The sequence below is a fragment of the Mastomys coucha genome, unplaced genomic scaffold, assembly GCF_008632895.1.
Source record: "Mastomys coucha isolate ucsf_1 unplaced genomic scaffold, UCSF_Mcou_1 pScaffold23, whole genome shotgun sequence".
NCBI lineage: Eukaryota > Metazoa > Chordata > Mammalia > Rodentia > Muridae > Mastomys > Mastomys coucha.
The window spans coordinates 117,841,198-117,862,002 of record NW_022196906.1 but is presented as its reverse complement, the minus strand read 5'-3'; the positions used below and the strand labels follow the sequence as shown (position 1 = coordinate 117,862,002).

General features: G+C 39.8%; 2 protein-coding genes and 1 non-coding gene across 6 annotated transcripts in view; 2 read left to right on the top strand and 1 right to left on the bottom strand.

The window, feature by feature from the left end:
- The window catches only part of Ccr9 (C-C motif chemokine receptor 9), a 106,559-nt gene extending 87,903 nt beyond the window's left edge, over positions 1-18,656 (bottom strand). For all 4 annotated transcript variants that reach the window (XM_031345763.1, XM_031345762.1, XM_031345764.1 and 1 more), the window contains exons 1-3: positions 18,021-18,656; positions 6,096-6,178; positions 5,818-5,898 (exon numbers count right to left, since the gene is read on the bottom strand). The gene's annotated coding sequence lies outside the window, so the exon portion shown is untranslated. The remainder of the gene's footprint in view (positions 1-5,817; positions 5,899-6,095; positions 6,179-18,020) is intronic.
- On the top strand, positions 549-694 carry LOC116074074. Its single transcript, XR_004112052.1, has one exon. It is a non-coding gene; the product is annotated as a small nucleolar RNA SNORA13 (small nucleolar RNA).
- The window catches only part of LOC116073730 (sodium- and chloride-dependent transporter XTRP3A), a 43,095-nt gene continuing 40,185 nt past the window's right edge, over positions 17,896-20,805 (top strand). Inside the window, exon 1 of the mRNA XM_031345753.1 lies at positions 17,896-18,042. Coding sequence (XP_031201613.1) covers positions 17,922-18,042 — 121 coding nt within the window. The 5' untranslated portion in view covers positions 17,896-17,921. The remainder of the gene's footprint in view (positions 18,043-20,805) is intronic.

Below are 20,805 nucleotides of genomic sequence, written 5' to 3'. Positions count from 1 at the left end.
GTTCACAAAAATAAAATGCAAAGAGTTTTATTATTAATGTCTTCAATTTTGTTATTAATGGTTTCAATTCAAGTAGTAATTTGCTTTCATCTTAGATGTGTATCTGTCTGTGTTGAATATATAATCATTTGCTTATGTCTTATAAATGTGATTATATAGAATATTTTGCTCTTTAAATGTATAATCATATTTGATAAAGACTTTATCTATTATTTCCACTTTGATAAACTGAATGAGATTCCTATATATCTTTTTATTTTAAATACTTGCATTTTTAATATATTAGATTATAAAACTTTGGTATTGTTTACCCTCTGCTTTTTCATAAGTGCCTATGTTCTGAGCTTCGCTATTAGAAATTCAAGATATGATTTATCTCATGTAAGCAAGTCTTTGAGGATAATTCCATCTCAGCAAGCTAAACCACCATCAAAACAAACAAACAAACAAGCAAAAACTTTTACATATTTCCTGAAGGGAAATCATAAAGAAAGGTATTAGGATGGCCTTGGCATCTTTCATATTGCCATTAGGTCAGCCATTAAAGGAACCACAAAATCACCTGTTTATGTGAATTAATGAAAATATAGTCAGAGTGAATGTGGTGTCAAGAAAGGCATAAATAAATGCTTTGCAGCCTTTTCTTTCCCTGGAGCTTGGTGTCTTGGGTATAGGAGCTGCATAAGTAACAGAAGGTAGGAAAAAAAAAAGAAAAAAAAAAAAAAAAAAAAGAAAATATAGTCAGAACTGAAGAGCTGGCTCACTAGTTAAAAGCACTTAGTTATCTTGCAGAGAAACCATAGAGTTGATTCCCAGCTCCTACTTAATGACTCACAATCATCTGAAACTTTAGTCCCAAGGGATCTGACATCCTCTTCTGACTTCTTACAAGCACCAGGCACTCATGTGGTGCTAAGACATACATGCATGCAAAACACTCATACACATAAATAAATCAAATCAATAGAAATAAAGAAAAGAACAGAAGGAGGGAAGGAAAGGAAATGTATCAATTTCTGTTTTCACTTCTAATGTGGCCTTGGAAAACAAACAAACTTATTAGGATTAATGTACATCCAGAAGAGGGCTTAAGGGACTCTTCCTAAAAGTGAAGTATATAGGATATGCTGCATTTTGGAAACCTCAAGACTTTCTGGGATTGCATTGGATGAAATTGTTAATCATCATCTCAGCTTTGTTTTAAATACTGGAAGTATGTAGGTAACTGATTTTGGATTTATAGATGCTATGTGTGCTTCATTTCTTTCTCTTGATACATGACACTTGCTCGGATTTCTAGTTAACTAGAAATGGTTGTAGAAGACATTCTTGCTTCTTTTGCAGTCTTGGGGGAAATCTCTAAAATTTTAATAAGAATTATATGTTCAATATTCTATATCAGTTAAGGAAGTTCTTTCCTACTTTGCTATAAACTACAAACAGGTGTTAAATTTTTCAAAATTCTTTTTCTGCATTTACTGAAATGATAATGTATTTTTTCTTTTTATGTTAATGTTGTAAATACAATATCTAATTTTTTAAAAGTTTTGTGGGTTTTTTTGTTTTTGTTTTTGTTTTTTTAAAGACAGAGACATACTATATAGCCCAGGCTGGCTTTGAAATCTTGCTTTTGATGCCATCATTTCCTGGGTGCATTTTATTTTTTTAAATGTTAAGCTACCCTCAGTTGTTAATGGTACTGTCCTTAGCTATAGCAGTAGGTGGGTGCTATAGGAGAGTGGCTCTCCCTACTAGTAGGGTTTTCAGGCAAGTGTTAGACTGTTGCTAATCTTAGATTTGGCAGGATGCCTTCTGATTCTCCCAAAGCATAAGAGTATGGGAAGCTGTCTGAAGCCATCTCCCACTCACATCCTTCTCCCTTGGGAGGCTTCCAATGAGCTCGGAATAGATTGACATGTAAAATAGGAAAATACTTACTAGGACGTCTAGACTTGGTTTCTCAGTGATACAGTATCTCACAATTATTGTTGTTGTTATCCTACCTGTTTTGATGAACTGTTTTCATTTTGGATTTGTGGGGGAAAGACCTGAGAAGCTGGCACCTTTGGCTTACTCTCTTTTGTTACTGATGTAAGTAATAAACTGTCTGAATATAAAAGCAGCTCATCAAATCTTTTACCATCTGTCTTAGTCTGACCTTGATCTCACTTTGGCTGCAGCTGTATACATAGTAACCTCTCAGGAACAAGGAATACAACCTGCAACTGCTACAATAGCAATTGACAGCCAGCCTTCTGCCATCTGCACTTTGAGATCTGTGCAGCTGAAGAAAATGCCCACCCAAGTTTATGCTCCCTTTGGGAAGAAAGGAAAGGGAGACTGTACCCAACAGCAGTCATCCTAAATATAAAACTATCCTCTCAGGCCCAGTGTGTGTTGTCTTGCCAAGGTCGATAGCCATTCTGTTGCACCTGAGTGAGAGTCCTGATTCCCTTTGGTTGCCCTCTGGCTGCTATCACCACAGCTGAAGCTCGTAAGTGATGCCTAGCATATCTATGCCCCAGCCTGTCTACCCCTGGATTCTGACCTGTTATCATATGTTATATATTGCTGGGTCTTAAGTTATGCAATATTCATGTCAAAACTGGTCTGGAATTTTCCTTCCTTGGTAAACATCTCTTACTTGAAAGCTGCCAACAATGTTTCTGAGACCATAAATGATTAACTTAAAAAAACAAAAAAAGCAACAAAAAATGCTTGATCTCTGATCATATTCAGCAAAAGCTTTAAATACTTGAACCAGCATTTATAAGTGCAGTGATCTGAAGTAAGCCCATTTTGAAGAAAAGGGCAGTAGAGAGGAAAGAGTGGGAATGAGGTAGTGGGATAATGAACAACTGTCTGTATCTCTTAGGACATCTTCCATCAACCCAGCAGAGGTCTTGCATGACTGCTGTTTGTCCTAGGACCTCTACAGCAATGGAGGAGTGTCTTCGAGGTCTACAGTATGAATTCAGTTATTATTGTTGTCTTGTATAAAGTTCCTTATAGTCAGCAACTGTTTTGGTTTTACTTCTTTTCCTTGTGCTGTATGTTTGGTTGGTTGGTTAGTTTTTCGAGACAAGGTTTTTCTATATAGCCCTGGCTCTCCTGGAACTCACTCTGTAGACCAGGCTGGCCTCAAACTCAGAAATCCGCCTGCCTCTGCCTCCCATGTGCTGGGATTAAAGGCATGCACCACCACTGCCCAACTTGCTGTATGTTCTTAACACATAGTTTTGGACCTCAAAATAACTTTTTAGGGTTATTCTAAGGATCATAGTATTTTGCTTTATATAATTATTACATTTTCCTAAATTTTTAATTGCTTTATTCGATCAGATCTTTTAAATAATATGTATCCATTTTAATGGAATATCTGATGAGTTTTGGTAAATGAATCTCCATGTAACCACTGCCACAATTGAGAAATTGAGTATTTTATCTTTCTCAGCCCTCTGCATCACTCTTCCTGATCTGGTACCTGAGCTACCACTGATCTGCTTTTTCTCTTGATATCTTAATGAACCTTTTTAAAAATTCATATGATAGAATCATAAGTTAATTGTTAAATGTAGCTTCTTTTATTCAACAAAATGTATTTAATATTTGTATCTGTCCTTGTCTGTGTGGATACCAGCAATATATTCCTTTCATTGTTGAGAAGTTCCCCAGTGTATGGTCTGTCATAGTTTGTTTATTCAACCAACTCTCAAGAATATTTTCAATAATATTTGCTAAATTTCATACACGAAGTCAGTATTTTTTGTTTGAGTGCCTGTTGCATGTCATTTGCGATACAGCATGAATAAAATAATGTGTGCTCTCATGGAGTTTAAAGAGGATCAAAAAAATAGTAGTAAATAAGTTATATAATTATATGCATTAGTCCCTTATGGCTGCTCTAACAAATTGCACAGTTAATGACTTAAGATAATAGAAATGTGTTCTTTCTTAGTTATAGAAGCCAAAACCCTAAGTCAAGATGTGGTAAGTTGGTTCTTGCTGGATGCTGTGAGGGAGATGTGCCTCATGTCTTTCCTGGGGCTTCTGGTGGTTGCTGAATACCCTTCTGTTCAGTGACTTATAAGCACATCATTTCGAGCTTTGCTCTACTCTCACATCACCTTCTGTTCTGTGTTTTCTTTCTGAAGGGCACTTGTAACTAGATTTAGTGTCCACATTAATTCAATGGAAAATGAAAAAAAAAAAACCTTTAGGTTCTAGTTTCTACATAGATAATGTTATAGGGGCTGCTACAGAAACTCTCACCAAATGTTAAACAGTGATAACAGAAGAGTAGACAAATTAAAGGCAAGAGTACTGGAGGACTATAGCTGCAACTCTAGTAATATGGACAGGACAATCTAATGAGAGACAGTGAAAAACGCAGTGTGAGAAGTCAAGAGAAGAGCAAGTCACAGGCACTGCCTGGGAATGACTGGTACATTAAAAGACAGTAAGGAATCATGTGGCTGAAGCCTGCCACTGTAATACTGTAAGAATTCAAGATTCAAGATTGATGATTGATTGGTTTGAAACAGGGTCTCTCACTGTACTCCTGCTGTCCTGGAACCTGGTTTGCTAACCAGGCTGACCTTAAACTCAGAGATCCACTTGCCTCTGCCACCCAAATGCTGGGATTAGAATTTTAAAGTGTTATTATTTATTTTATATGTGTGGGTGTTTTGCCTGCATGTTTTTGCACACTACCTGCATGACTGGTGCTCTCAGGAGCCAGAAGATCATCTGGAACTGAAGTTACAGACAGCTGTGAGCTGCCATTTGGGTGCTAGGAACAAAACTGTGTTCTGTTCCATCCACCACTGCGGTGAGATTTCAGAGATTTCATCTCTGTTATTACATGTGGCAATCATTTGCTTGTTCTCTTTGCTAAATAGTATTGCCTTTTGTGACTAGGCAATCATTTAATCATCTATTTTACTATTGATGCACATTTGGAGATTTCCAGTTTGGGCTCGTACAAAGACGTATATAAACATAAAGTGTGGTATCATTGCTTGGTCATAACACATGTAAATATTCAACATTAGTGGATATTGCTCAAATTCTTTCCAAGTTGAAGTGCTAGAAGAGAGCTTGGTTCTGGATATGTTTTAGATATAAAACTTTAACAGCATATTAGCCCTGATTCACAGATGATGAACAAGAGAACTCAAGGGTTGACTCCAGATATTTGCAGCTGAGCCACTGCTGGTAACGCTCATTATCAACTGTATTAGAAGCAGGGATTTGGACATATAGGTGAAAAGAAGACAAAAGCAGGATTCTGTTTTATATAGATGCCCAATAGGGGTATCAACAAAGGGGAAAACATCCAGGTCCCAGCCTCAGCAGACTGGTCTAGATTGGTAATGAAGCAGTAAGGGTACCAGTGGAAGAAATTTAAAGCCATGGCAGAGGGAATTCCACCAAGGAAGTAAATGTAGATGAGAATACAGGATGCCCTATCACCATGAAATCTGATAGAAAGGAGTCAACAAGGATACTAAGTAGCAGGAGACTGTAAGGCCACAGGGAGACCTAGAGTGTTCTTAGAAGCAGGTTCAGTAAAGTACATCAGGAAGGAGAGATTTTTCTGGGTCAAACAGGTCAAGAAGAGGACTACAAGGTGCCATTTCAGCTAGGTACATGAGGCAGGGCATTGCTTGGACCATACTAATTGTGCTATCATCCTTTGCCAGTGAGATTTGGTCTGAATGACTAGAAGTATTAAGAAGAGACAAGGCTGCCACTAGGGACACAATGAGAATGTAACTTTCTAAGTAAAGACGTGAAGGAAGTAAGGGAACTCACCATGGGGTGTCTGTGGGGAGAACACAGTAGTGTAGAGATGAAGCACTGATGAAACAGCAGGTGGCATGCTGTGCCTGGAACCTTAAGCAGAAAACATAGTGGGAAAGTTGGTCACAAAAACAATGAGAGGTCAAGTCACATGGTCCTCAAAGGTCACTGCAAGCATGTTGTCTTTTGTGCTGAAATGGGGAAACTACTCAGAGGTTTAGGACCAAAGATTTTGACTTAATTTGATAAGCTTCAACATCATGACTAACAGAGGTATGTCACATGCTTACCCTTTAATCTCCAGAACACAGTGAGTTCTGTTGTCCTCAAATCACCTCAACATTGTGCTGGAGGTCTAAACCAAAGCAGGAGGCTAGAAAACAAAATGGACAGTGTTTACAGGTGATATGGTTGTTAGATGATATGTCTGTGCATGTGGAAAACAGCAAACTGCAGGATTATAAAAAGAGAACTTGAAATTTGATTGCCCTTTACAGTTTCAAGTTCTATATAGTTGTGTCAAATTCTTGACACAACTGAAAGAAGTCCACAGTCATCGTAGATAATATTACAGTTTTCTCTGTGATTGATAGATCAAGCCAACAAAAGACAGAAAGTAGAATATAGGAAGTGAGTGAAGTAACATGCTGACTGAGTAAACGCAGCTTGCATATCCCTTTTCACAGTGTCCCACCTTTTTCTTAAGCACAGAATTGGTATGTTATGAAAATCACCCAGCTTTATACTGACTGTTCCATGTCTCAAAGCCCAACAGGTTTTAAAATAGACTGGTTTTAGAAAATCCCCAAATGCTGTATCCAAATGTTGCATCCAAATGCTGTATCCAGAGTAATTAAACTACACAAGATATAGCTACATACAGCATGTTTGGACAGTAAAGAAAGTAAAACATGGAAAAAGATGATGTCACTAAAAAGTTAAATCTGTGCAAATCAAAAGAATATCTTTTTTAGAATATGTAGGAAGGTGTAGAAGTTCCTTGTCTTGTTCCTATGATCAAATACCTGATCCCCGCCCCCTAAAAAAAATGAAAAAAAAAACTAAACAAAAACCACTTAAGGGAAAGAGGTCTTATTTTGAGAATAGTCTGCCTTGGTGAGAAAGGTCTGCTGACAGCAATGTGAAGCCTTCTCATTTCCTCTGTAGCCAGGAAGCAGAGAGTAGCAAGTGGGGCCAGAGTATAAAACTTTGAAGTCTGACCTTAGTGGTCCTCCCTCTCCAAAAAGGCTCCACTTCCTAAAGGTTCAACAGCCTTCCAAAACAGCAGTACTAACTGAGGACCAACTGTTCAAACACACGAATCACTGGGGGAACAGTTCACATACAAACCACAACAAAATAATAGAATCATGAAGAGTATTTTATAATTATAGATTATAAAATCTATACTTTAAAAATTTAGATTGTCTCAAAAGGAAGGGATTAAAGTTGAAGAAGTGAACAGAGTATACTCTTCAACCTTGGAGCTTTTGTATTTTGTTACTTGGGTGGGAACAATGTGGACACTTGCTTAGTTAAACACAACACAAACATACTGCATAAATGAAAACAAAACAGTAGACATCAACAAAAATTATGCTACTGGGTAGGTTTATATTAAGAAGTGGAAACAAAAATCAGAAGAGAAATTGTGACAGAGTGCCAGTCCTTGTAATGCTGCAGGAAATGGACTTATCAAAAATGCTCTTAGATAGTTTTTGACTTATTTCCAGGTGATGTGACATCTCAGGAAGCAGGGAAAGGTTTGGGTCCCTTGGACTCACGAGAAGAAATTTGTGTGGTATATATATATATATATATATATATACATATATATATATATATATATATGTATATATATATATAAATATAATCTTCAACATGCCTAGGAGTGATAGTGCATATATTCCCAGCACTCCTATGTTGGCATTATTTTTTGGTTTGGTTTGGTTTGGTTTTAGATATTTTATTGGATTCCACCCTAATCCCTTCTAACTCCCCAACACTAGGTAGGAGAGAAAGAAGGTTTGAGGGAAAGGGAGGTATAAACCACTATAGGCTACTTCCTGCTGATTAGGGGTGTTGGATTCCTTGAGGCAAGTCCAATCTTCGTTGTCAGACTATCCAGAAGTCCAGCAAACCAGCAATCTAGCAATCTAGCAATAACAAACACAGCAGAAGCCACAGCAACAGGCGGGGCAGCAGCCATCACACCCTCTCAGGGCTCTTTCCATTTAAACCCTCTCCAGAATCCCTAGAATTAAACTATCTGCAGCTGGCAAAAATCACGCCCCTGCTACTGCATGAGGCAAATCATAATCACCTGCTGTGAAGCAGCCTCTTATCCCTCACCTGGGAATACACACACACATACACACACACACACACACACACACACACACACACACACACACACACATATTCATATGATATAACTGAATTTTTTAAGAAGCCAGAGTTCTCACTGCACTCCTGGGATATGTAATCCCACCACCCAGACCCCGTTACTTGACCTGAACTTATTTTACAGAATTTCAGAATTTACAGAATCTTATTTACAGAATCAGAATTTTTTTTGTGTGTGTGATAAGGGTTTTTGGCACTCACTCTGAAGACCAAGATGGGCGCAAACTTGAAGACTACCTGTCTCTGCCTCCCAAGTGCTGGGATTAAAGGTGTGCACCACCACCACCAAGCCACAGAAGACATTTTAAAAGTAGAAAATCAGAAGGTGACAATAAAAGATGTCAATGATGCCATTGGGAGAATGGAGAATGGAAAATGGACAAGGGGTTCAGCAAGGAAGTACTGATAGAACTCTGGCTCCCTGAAAAGGGCAGTATACACCAGTTGTCATACTTAGATGCCAGGTACTCCAGATAACCCTGTCAATCACATTTTTTCCCCTTGAGACAAGCATCTCAAGGAATGCTTGATTTGGGATGCTGAGATTATTATTATTATTATTATTATTATTATTATTATTATTATTATTATTATTTTATTATTGACAGGTCTTTGCTATTTAATCCAATTTGGACATGAACTCTTGATTCTCCTACCTCAGCTTTCTGAGTCCTGGGATAACCGGTGTACATCATACCTGGCTTGCTTTTATTTTTCCAAAGTCTCACAAATGATTCTGATGTGCAGTAAAGTATAAAATCCAGTATGCCCAGCTATGATGCCCATGAACCACAAAAATGGCCAGCATCACACGATCAGGGTGCAGAAGCAGCACACATAACCAAAAGCTCTGCAATTGGACTTAAGACCTACCTGGTACTAGAAACATAGCCAACTACCCAAGGATAGAGAAGTCGTAGATCTTGGAAGATAACCTACAACCACCTCTTTACTAAAACAGCATAATCCCTAACTACATTATAAATATTTTTCCATATACTCACATATAAGTGTAGTTCTTACCCTCGTCAATGAGGCTTCAACCCTACACAACCACAGACAATTAAAAATACTAAGAGTGGAAATAAATGTGTTCTCCAGGGATGAGCACACCAATTGGTTATCTAGTACTAAATGGTCAGCCTTGACAACATGCTACAAGTAGCATTATATAGACTAAGGCTGTATTTAAGAATGTATATGTATGTGCATATTTACTTGTGTGTATGAGTACATGTGCACACGTGTGTATAACAATAATGAAAAAGGCTATGAATTTGAAAAAGCAAGGAGGGGTATATGTGAGGGCTTGAAGGGAGGAGGAAAAAAAAGGCAAAAATGATGTAATTTTATTGTAATCCCAAAAAATAATAAAGTTTAATCTAGTATGTTTTTAGAATATCAACATGTCTACAAAACTCCTGGGATTCTTTAAGGTGGGTCTGAGAGTCTGCATGTCTCACAAGTTCTCCCCCATGACACTCTAACAGGCCACATTTTGAGGATCCAGAGGTGAAAGAAAAGGAATATACTTTGAACCTTGAGCTTATGAAACAAAGCATATGTATTTCCTGGCAATGTGGGACTCATAGAACTTCTGCGGTTGTGAGATGAGAGAACAAACACAAAACAGCCCAGCAGGACACAATGAGATTCCTTAGGGGTCACTAGTGGAGACAGCATGGCCCCAGCCACATTTTGACCCTGGAAAATGTTTCCACAGTGTTCCAGCTGTTTTCCCCATCATATTATGCCTTCTAGTGAGTCTTGATTCTTGTTCCCATCAAAAATATTTGAGGTGAAGGAATAAATTTAGCCAAGACTAACAAAATCTCTAAGGCGTCACCACTGTTCTCTGGGTCCTCTGTTTCCATAACACGTGGCTGGGTCTTGCTTAACCTACCGTGATCAGCTGAGTGGTCATGGTGAGAAGCCAGAGTGTTTTCTAAATAAGCTTATTTCTGCATCTGTTTGAACTGACCTGAAAAAATGTATTTGTTCCATTTGGGCCTTTCTGGGAAAACAATGTCCACTTTGTGTTGTACACCACCTAATTATTTCAGATTCCACAAGCATCAATTCACAGAAAACCATCTTCTTGATTACTTATGCTCTTGACCCAGTTGTTTTTTGGAAATGGGTATATGGACAAAGGGACACACTGTGATGAATTTATCTTAGTTTAAGCGATTGGAAGCCCTGAATTTCTATCATTATGTTAATAAAAACTGACATTTATTATAGCATTTCCCCAGTTTGGGTTTTTATTTTGTTTTAAGGTTAAGGCCTCCTAGCTTTTGAACCTTACTTACACTTGTTTGATTTTCTTTTCTCATCTTTGTCAATCTCAGCAGAAACAGGGCAGGAAACAGCCTGAGCCTTAGCTGTCATCTCAGACCCAGTTCTGTGATCACTACCTTGTCTTCAGTTCTGGCCAGCAGTTTTTTGCTGTCCTGGGGGGTTGTCTGCCTCTTGTTAAATTTGTTGCATAATCTAATCTGCTTGCAAGTAGGTGTTCAGTGAAGAGTCAAGACTGACCCCTATTTGAAAAGTGCAAATGTAGACCTTTGAAGAAAAGTAATATGCTTTTCAAAAAGTATACATTTTCCCCAAAATTCCATCAATAACATACAACTATTATATAAATGAATTCTATCTATCCTATCACTGTATGTTCAAATATGTATGCATATAAAGATTAAGCTAAGCAATTCTCTGCAAGTAACCAGAGGAAAATCTAGAAAGAATAAAATGATCTCATAATGAAACAATCAAATCATGATCTGGCCTCAAACTTGGAATGATCCTCATTCCTCTGCCTCACAGAATGCTGGGATTACAGGCATTCCATCACACTCAACCTTTCTTTGTATTTTGTACTGGTAATGAATTTTTTTTTTCTCGAGACAGGGTTTCTCTGTGTAACCCTGGCTGTCCTGGAACTCACTCTGTAGACCAGGCAGGCCTTGAACTCAGAAATCCACCTGTCTCTGCCTCCCAAGTGCTGGGATTAAAAGTGTGTGCCACCACTGCCCAGCTGGTAATTAATTTTTAACAATGCTTTTCCTTCACCAGACTATGTAACAATATGAGCAACTTCAACTCTAAGGCAAATATGAGAGTACTGTTATACAAACTTAGATACATAAATTCATGTTTACCTATGTCCATGCATATTCATATATGTGGGTTTTTATAACTACTGCATGAATCACTTGTAAGATATCTTGGTATGCTTCATTTCTACCCATGGAAATACTTGTGCTAATATGTATCTACCAGAACACAAGTACCACAAGGTAGCTAGCAGCATTCTTCATAACAACACAAAACTGTAAATAACCCAGACAGATATCAACAGCAAAGTATATAAATAACTTATAATCATATAAGTATTATTACAGACTGGCAAAAAAGACCCTATATCTATAATACCAATGTAAATGTGAGGCAGAAGAAAAACCATCTAAATTTTCCCATAACATGAAGTTTAAACATAAGCATGTTTTCAGGGTTTTGTGCCCAAGTGAATACATAGTAAAGTAGGGAAGGGTCAGTAGAGGGGTCACTTTCAGAAAGAGGACTGGTATCTGAAAAGCATAAGACAGGACAGGAAAGGGATGCTAGCAACTCATTCCTGAGACAAAAGAAATCATTCCTAGGTTAAGACATCTCATGTTTATTTGGAAAGTAGTGTACACCTAGTGTACCAGTCTGGGTACGTGAGAATAATGCCAGTGTGGGTATATGAAGAATCAAAAGAAGTTGAGGATACATTATAGTCCTGGCATGAGAGGAGGCTTAGCCAGGAAGAAAAGCATCCCCTATCCTTCTCAAATAACAGAAGGAAAAAAGGAAGGACATGCTGTTTCTGGACATATATCTTTGTAATTTTGACCTAGGTGCCACTTGCACTCTCTTCCTTTGTCAAAGGTAAGGACATGTGTGGAGTGATGAACAGAGGCAACAAATGTAGGCCACACGTTTAGATAAATAATTGGTAACTGGCAGTCCTAAAAGGTTTTAAAATGTTAGTGGGCCTTGAGAATATTTGTAAGCAGAGAAAGGCAAGTATGCCAGAAGAGAGAGGTGACTATTAGTTGCTGAAGTCCCAGGAGTGAGGAGAACCCCTGCTGAAGATAGCCAGGAAGGAAAGTGAATTTCAGACTTGAAATCCACCTTTAGCTATCTGTAGAATTATTAGGACCTTTGTTAAGTCATCAGTGGGATAAGAGATGTGAGAAGAAAGGATTGAGGCACACAGAGAAGATATGACACAGGGCCACAGGTCAATACCTCAACCAGAGATGATTACTAAGGAGCAAGGCCCTGCTGACATCTCACACCTGTGCTTGCCACAGATGTGGCCACAGCCTTGTGAAACTTTTCCAGAAGCTCCTAACAGCAGCCCAAGGGTTCAGAACTCTTGGGGTTTAAATTGCACAGGAATTAACAAACAAACAAAAACAGAAGGGATAGGGGAAATGTGGGTGGGACCAAGATGTGTGTCCAGGCAGAAAGGGAAACTTTGGAAAAGTAGGGAGGGCCAGAGTCAGGGCTTGGTGAGACATAGAGCAGAATATAGAGTCCATGATATAGAAAGGCCGAAAGAATAGGAGCCAGGGTCTGGATGAAAGCACAGGAATTTCCCATCCTGCAATGAGGGTCGCCTTAGACACACAGCCTTGGAGAAACCTGAGATGCCCTGGTCATCACCCAAAGAGGGAAGAGAGGTAAGAAAAAAGTCACATCCTCTCCTGAGGAAAACAGGACAGCATACAACATACTACTCTATCCCACACAGCTGCCTACAGAGAGAGGGATGCTTCATAGCAGGTATTATCATTGAACTTCCAAGTCAGGATTGCCTAGTGGAAGTTGTATAATGATGATCATGTTCTGTGTCTGTCTAGTCCCCACACAGAAGCCACCAGCCATAAATGTCTAAATAATAGTCATAGTAGACAGCAAACTCCACCTTTTCTCTACAAAAATAGGCTTAGCTGCAAGTTTCTGGTAGTGGAGACCTTAGCACTTGGCAAATTAAATACCACCTGGAAGTGCAATGTACACAAGTTACTGGCTACTTCTGGTCACAATATCAAAATCCTGGAGACTTTAGGACTCTATGGGCAGTTTCTGAAAAAGGTACCTAGTATGAGACATCTATCCCTCGAATTACAGAATTATAATATTTAAAATGATTAGTATTTATCTTAAAATACATGCAAAAAACACTAGCTTCATATGCATGGTAGTGTCATAAAGCTTCGATTTTTTACTTTTAAAAAATGCTTAATATGCAACTGTATGTTCCTGAGTGGTAGGAGCCCTCAGAAGTCAGAAAAGTATCAGATCCCCTGTTAAAGGAATTACAGACAGTTGTGAACCACCATGTGGGTGTTGGGAATTGACCCAGGCCCTCTGCAAGAGTAATAAGTGCATTTAACTCCTGAGCCAACTCTTGATGCCCAAGCCCTGCAGAGCTGCATTTGTTCTGAAAAGTGCATTTTATGGACCCCTTCTGGACTGTGGCTGATATTATGTCCTATTCATCCTCAGAAAGTAGACTTTCCACCTGCAGCAAAATGCTGAGTGTTTTTGTATTTAAGAGTAAGGCTGTTTTCTAGAACCCAGGCATGCAAGGTCACATTCCTCAGAGCTCAATTATAAAAACCCTCAAAGCTTTGCAAACAAAGCTAAGGAGTTTGGACTTTATCTTGTGGGGAACTGAAAGCTCTAGATGGTAGTTAGGTAACAATGGAAATCACCAGAATGAGCAAATGATTGAAAGCTATGTCACCATCATTGTTGATAGGGCAGGAATATAGAATTCTGGGACACACTTAGTGGCCCATACCTATGTACTCAGTCAGGCCACGCCTCCCTCTTCTTCTCTTCCAAAACATGGATAAGAGGGCCTTTGTGTCCTGATTATGAAGGTACAATCTGAAGAAAGGGTTCTTCCATAAGCCAGAGTAGGCTCCCCGAGCACTAAAACTTGTCTGAAAACTGCCTTTGGGGCTCTAAACACCCCAAAGAAAAACATCTCAAAGAACGGAGTTTGCTCTACTGCCCAATCCTCTGTACATTGGCATGTATAGGAATTTTGAGGGCTTGTTTTTATTAAATACATTTATCATTGAGTACTAAGTGATTGTATAAATTGTCTAAATAGAATTAATACTTAGAAATCATTTCCAATTATTTATTGCTCTTTACTAATAGCTAAGCTCTTTAGGCTACCTATATCATTGTACATGCATGGTGAGAATGCCAACCCCAGTGATAACACATTGGAAGCTCAAAATGGCCTAAAGTTGAGGTATTTACTCCACAGAAACTAATAAACAGATGAGAGATTTTTTTCTGCAGAAAGTGCATAAACATGTGTTAGTCTACCATCAGTGTCCACATACTACATTACTGTCTCTGTGTGATCCACCATCACAGTCTTTGTGACTTGTAGCAACCCATCACTCAGTAGATCTTGTTAGATTAGAGTTACAGGATGGCATGGTGAACTGACTATTTGCATTTTCTTGACCTGAGTGATTCTTTATGCTTCATACACCACAGAGAAGAACAGAGAGACAGATTCTCACACTCTGAGCCTTACATATTGGGCTAGCTTCACAAGGCAGGTAAGACCAGATACTAGTCTGGCTAATAAAAATTCACTGCCTTAATCGAATCAACAAATTCTCCATATCAACTCATATTTCCGGTGGCTGGTAACTATTCTGAGTATTTTTATGAGGTGTCCAGTTTCCAAATGTCAGTGTGTAGCCACAAACCCTGTAGAAAAGCTAACTTTTGATACCAAAAACATGTAAGTCCATAGCTGGAGGCAGCAAACTATTGTCCAAACTATTCACCACCATGCTTATAGGCAGACGCTATACCAAGACTACTGGGGATGGTAGGATGGCTCATTTGGTAAACAGTCTGTATATAGGCATGAAGATCTGAGTTTCAATCTCCAGCCCCCACATAAAAAGCCAGGGACAGTGGCACATGACTATTTCTCCAAATACTGAGGGGAAGGGGAATTTGGAAACAGGAGGGTCCCTGAGTGCATTGAGCAGCCAGCCTAGCAGAATCAGTGAGATCCAGGATCAGTGAAAGGGTCTCAGGAGGCAGTAACTCTATCTGTACTTTTTGGAGACTTGCTTTGCTAAAGAGTTGAATGCTCAAAGATACCTTCATGACCTTGGAGTCAATAAAGAAGAGGTTGTTGGTGGTAGTTTCTGTGTTTGTTTGGTTGTTTTGTTTTTTTTTTTCTTTGCTTTGATTGTTTTGTCTACGTACTCCTGCCAGTTCTGGACTCAACTATGCAAACCAGGCTGTCTTTGAACTCACAGAGATCCTCCTGCCTCTCAAATGCTAGGATTAAAGGCTACCACTCCTGGCAGGAAAAGGTTGTTTAAAATAAGACAAGAGAAAAACAAAAAAACAAAAAACAAAAAACAAAAAACAACAAAAAAAAAAAAGACCATGAAGAGACCTTTTTAAAAAAAAAAAAAAAGTTAATAGATTAGTTTGGTTTTTTAAAATGTGTGTGTGTGTGTGTGTGTGTGTGTGTGTGTGCCCTTCAAAACCAAAAGAGGGCATCAGATCCCCTAGAGCTGGAGTTATAGGTGTGGTGAGCTAACCATGTTAGTGCTAGAAACTGAACTCTGATCCTCCAGCCTACTTGGGTTGTTTGTTTTGTTTTGTTTGAAATATGGTCTCCTATAGCAGACTAGCCTTGAACTTGCTATGTAGCTGGGGATGACCTTGAACTCTTGATCCTCCTTCCTCTACCTCCCAAGTGCGGGGATTGCAGATATAAACCACCATACATACCCAGTTAATGGAAAGCTAGGAATAGAGCACAGGGTCTCATGCATGTTAGGCAAGTGCTCTACCCACTAAGCTACATACCCCTCCTGCCCAAACTCTATTTTCTTGAAGTTAAGAATTTTCTTCATTGGAAGATACTTAGGATGTGAAACTTGGTGTATAAAGCAGACATAGGGCCCATAGCCAGAGCAGGGATACAAATGCAAATCAGTAGAAAAAGAAACCCAGGAAAAACTGACCAAAGGGTTGGGCAGAAATTTCAGATGGTCCACTGAGCATATGGAAATGTAGCTGACTTGTCAGGGAAGTCAACAGGCAAGTTGAACCATCAGCACACAGTCACAAGTCTAGACAGAACTTTTAAAACAGAATGGCAGTGCCATCGAGACGATAAGATCACTTGCTCTGACCTCTGACCTCCACTCATGCCATGGCACCTGGTCCCAATAAATACTTGTTTTTGTTTTTTGTTTTTTGTTTTTTTTTGTTTTTTGTTTTTTTTTTGTTTTTGTTTAAAAAGGCAGACTATGGAATGACGGTAAAGATGCAGAGCAGCTGAGATTAATGAGAAGTGAACTGATATTCTTTGATGCACATAGTCCCAAATTCCCAACAGTCCATCTACCTGTCATATTAGAATGTTCACTGTGGTTCTGTTCATAGTAGCCACAAACTGGACAACACAAATCTCCACCAACAAGACTGGGATTGGACATGGGAGGATGTGGGTATTTAAACATTCCCGCCACCTGAAAGTGAGCGCCGAAAGGGTGGGGGTGCTGTGTTTTCCCTTTGCACAGCAGTACCAGGCATAGAATATATATGTATTTATATATATTTATGTATATTTATATATTTACATACATATATATTCTAAAGCTTAAATATCTAGAGTTCCTCCCACTGCACTGTGACTTTGCTTTCTTTACTGATTTAAGGGTAAAAGTCCCAGGATATGTTGGGGCAGAATTTTTTCTATTACAGATAAAACAGGGTCAAAGATGTTAAATGACTTGCCAAGTCACAGAATTTAGTCTGTAGTGGAATATAGACGCAAACAACAGAGTACCAACTCACTGTACCAAACTTTAGTGAGCTAGGTTCATTTATATCTCCTTGTTGGACTGGCAAAAGCATGAGAAATCTTGGGTTTCCACCTAGCCTAGGGAATAAGAATCTCCAACTTCCACTGGCCTTACAGCAGTTGTTCAAAACCTTTTTCTGCCCACACTACAGGTGCAGGCAAGGGCCTGTAGATGGAGACCCTTAGGTCTCACATGTGTGCTAGGCTCGAACTCAGGGTCTCAGAAGTGCTAGGGGAGTGCTCTGCCACTGAATCTCCACACCTGTCCTATCTGTACAAAAGTCATCTCTCCTCTGGGAAGCCCTGGATCCCTTTCTGTCTCTAAGACCTGTCTCTCTCTGCTTTACCTAAATTGCCCCTGTATCACCGACTTAGGTGAACTAGGTGGTATGAATTAAGTGAAATTACCCCAGTGGGTCAAAAGAAGTTAAGAACAAGTCACCCCGTGGTATTTAAACGTTCCTGCCACTGAATGTGAACCCTGGAAGGGTGGGGGTACCGTGTTTTCCCTTTGCACAGCAGTGCCAGAAGCATATAGTATTGTCATCGATAAATCAGTAAGAAGTTGAGGAAACATGATCCTTTCCCCGAGCTCTGAAGTCCACACACAGGGCCAAGGAGGGGCGCCTTCCCAGCCGAGGTTAGGCAGGGTGGGGCTCACCGTTCCCCACTTACCGGCCTCGCCCCTCTTGCGCGCGTTAATGAGATTAGCAATTAAAAGGCGGGCGGGCCAGCTGCGGCCAGAGACCAGGCTCTGACGAGGAGCGAGCGAGCGCGGGATATGGAGAAGGCAAGGCCTCAATGGGGCAATCCGCTGCAGTTCGTGTTCGCCTGTATCTCCTACGCCGTGGGTTTGGGCAACGTGTGGCGCTTCCCCTACCTGTGCCAGATGTATGGCGGAGGTGAGTGTGGAGGCGAGGGACCCGTCCGTCCGGTGCCTGGACGCCAAGCGGCGGTGGCATTCGGTCCTGCGAGCCTCAGCTCCGTGGCGTTCTGTCCCGAACACCCCAGCTCAGCAAAGTGTTTGGTCCCACGCGCTTCAAGGGCGAGTGGCCCCTATGACAGAGAACGCATGGGGACTTTTGCCCTAAGAAACTGAGGTCCTGAGTCCGAACTGTGGTTCCAGCAGTGCAGGGCAGCCGCCGGCCGGGAACCTGCTGCCCCGGAAGGATAGGTGCGTTAACCCTCTGCGGAGGTGTAAAAGTGAGCCGTAAATTGTTTGACAGTAACTTGTCATGAAACTTGCAGATCCGAAATTTAAGTTCCCGACCGCTAGTTGAAACACAAGTCAAAATGATAGTGAGCGATTTCTTTCTTTCTTTCTTTCTTTCTTTCTTTCTTTCTTTCTTTCTTTCTTTCTTTTTTCTTAATAAAAAGGATTAGTTTGTAGATGTAAAGACTTGGTTTGAGCTTGGAATCACAGGAGGGAAAAACAAATAATTCCATGCCCAGAGAATTTGTTTCTTGGTTCTGCTGTTTTGTTTTTATGTTTCCTCTGACCTAGGGGAGAAACTGGGGGTGAGGGGAGGGACAGACACCTCACCCTGCACTCGCTAAAGCAGGGAAAAGAATTGAGAACTCTGAGACTGGGACCTTCCGAAGTCCAAGTACCAAGTACCGTTCTGGGGTCAGTACAGCATGAAGGAAGTAAGTCTCAGCATAAAAAAAACCTTCCTCTTCAATTCCATTTTCTAAAACCTCATTTAAAGGAAAAAGCTGCATACTAACAGAGACAGAAAATGACATGACCATCATCTTTAAAGATCAAAATGTGAGAAATTTGCTAAGCCCTTCAGAAAAAAAAATTGGTTAAATAAGTTGTGGAACATCCACCCAATGGTGCCCTTGGCGGCCATAGAGGTAAAGTTTTAATAAAATTTTACCTTAATAGTTTTATCATATGATAAGTGGAAGGAGGTGAGGTCAGATTCAAAAATGTGTAAAATTTTTAAGCAGTTGTGCTTAAAACCCTGCAAAGAAAAAGTGAATGAAAAAAAATACTTTAAAGTGTTATCAATAGTTCTCTGGGTAGTTCTTATTTATCTAACAGCATGTTTGTGTATACATGAGAGGAGAGATCTATTGCATATGTGTGTGTGTGTGTATGGGGGGAGAGAGAGCTAATCAGCACATTATTTCTCAATATCAATACAGTGAAAAATATTAGTGTATTACAAAATTTAACTTAAGAAAATCTAATCCTCCCTCCTCCTGTTACTCTAGCCAGATCAAAATCAATTCAACAAAAGGTTACTCTATAGATTTAAAGAAAGAAACAGTACATTCTTAATTCTCTGGTTTATTTTAAATTGAAGTATTCACATGTGCCACTTGCAGAGTGTAATACATGCTTCTAATGTTTCATAGCTGACTTTAAAAAGAATCATTTGTCAGAGGCAGATTTTCACTTTGTGTGCTCAGTACATCTATCTGCCTCAATACCTTCTTTATCCTGAGTCCATAGCTCCCAACCACCAGGCCAGGTAAACCACACTGTCACATGACTGCTTAATTCCTTGTTTTTAATGGCACCATCACCTGAACAGTCTTCAGGCACAAGTGAGGCTAAATGGCTTTGAAGTTGAATATGTACAAGGAGACCTTCAAGATAATTGGAAGAAGAAAACAAAGGAAATCTTGGGCTTGGTACAGTTGTTTAGCTGGACAGATGGGGCCTGGGACTGAGAGTGGCATAGATGAGAGGGAATACTTGCAGGTTAGACAGATAGCAAATGTGTTCAAAACAAAAACTAAACTGTCCTGGCACAGTAGATATTTGGCCATTTCTTAGTTGGTATTTCCACCTCTTTCTATGCAGTTCATCTTCAGCCCTGTTCCAAAGCTCTCTTGCCTGCTTCAACTACCAACAGGTTAGATATCTAACTACCCACTAGGTAACTCCTCCCAGCCTTGTGCATGCTCCCCTCCCCTGCTGGTCTTTGTGACTCTCCTTACCTGTGAAGTCAAATGAGCACTTGGTCACAAACACTGGGAGCTTTAGAATTTTTCTCTTACCCTCCTCATCCAATCCTCCAGTGAAGCCAGATGAAGTATCCCATAAAAACTTACTGAGTAAATAAGCAAGACCTGCAGTGAAAAGCTATAAATTCAGGCTGAGAAGATGGCTCAGTGGATAAAGCAGTTGCAGTGTAACCATGAAGATCAAAGTTTGGATACCCAGAACCAACCCAGGTAAACATCTGGCAGATGTTAGGGTCTACACACAGAAAGTGGAGACAAGATCCTTAGATCGATCTGGCTAGGGTAGACTAGCCCATCAGCAAACTCTGAGTTCAATTGAGAGGCCTTTCTTACTTCAGTAAATAAAGTAGAGACTGAAGAAACAAGATGTCCACCATCAACTTCAGAGTTTCTCTAATACATGTGCACAGTGCACAAATACACACACACACATGCATACACACACAGAATCAACAATGAGGGAGGCTGGTGGCACTTCCACCCACTCTGGATCCATAGTTGTCAATTGACAACAAGTTATTAATATCACCCCAAACCCAGGTGATCTGAACTCATTCTTAGCTTCCATAGAGCTACAAGAGAAAAACTCTAGACTCTAGAGCAGTGGTTCTTAGCCTATGGGTTGAAAACACTTTAACAAGACCCTATCTCCAAACTTATTTATATTATGATTCATAACGGTT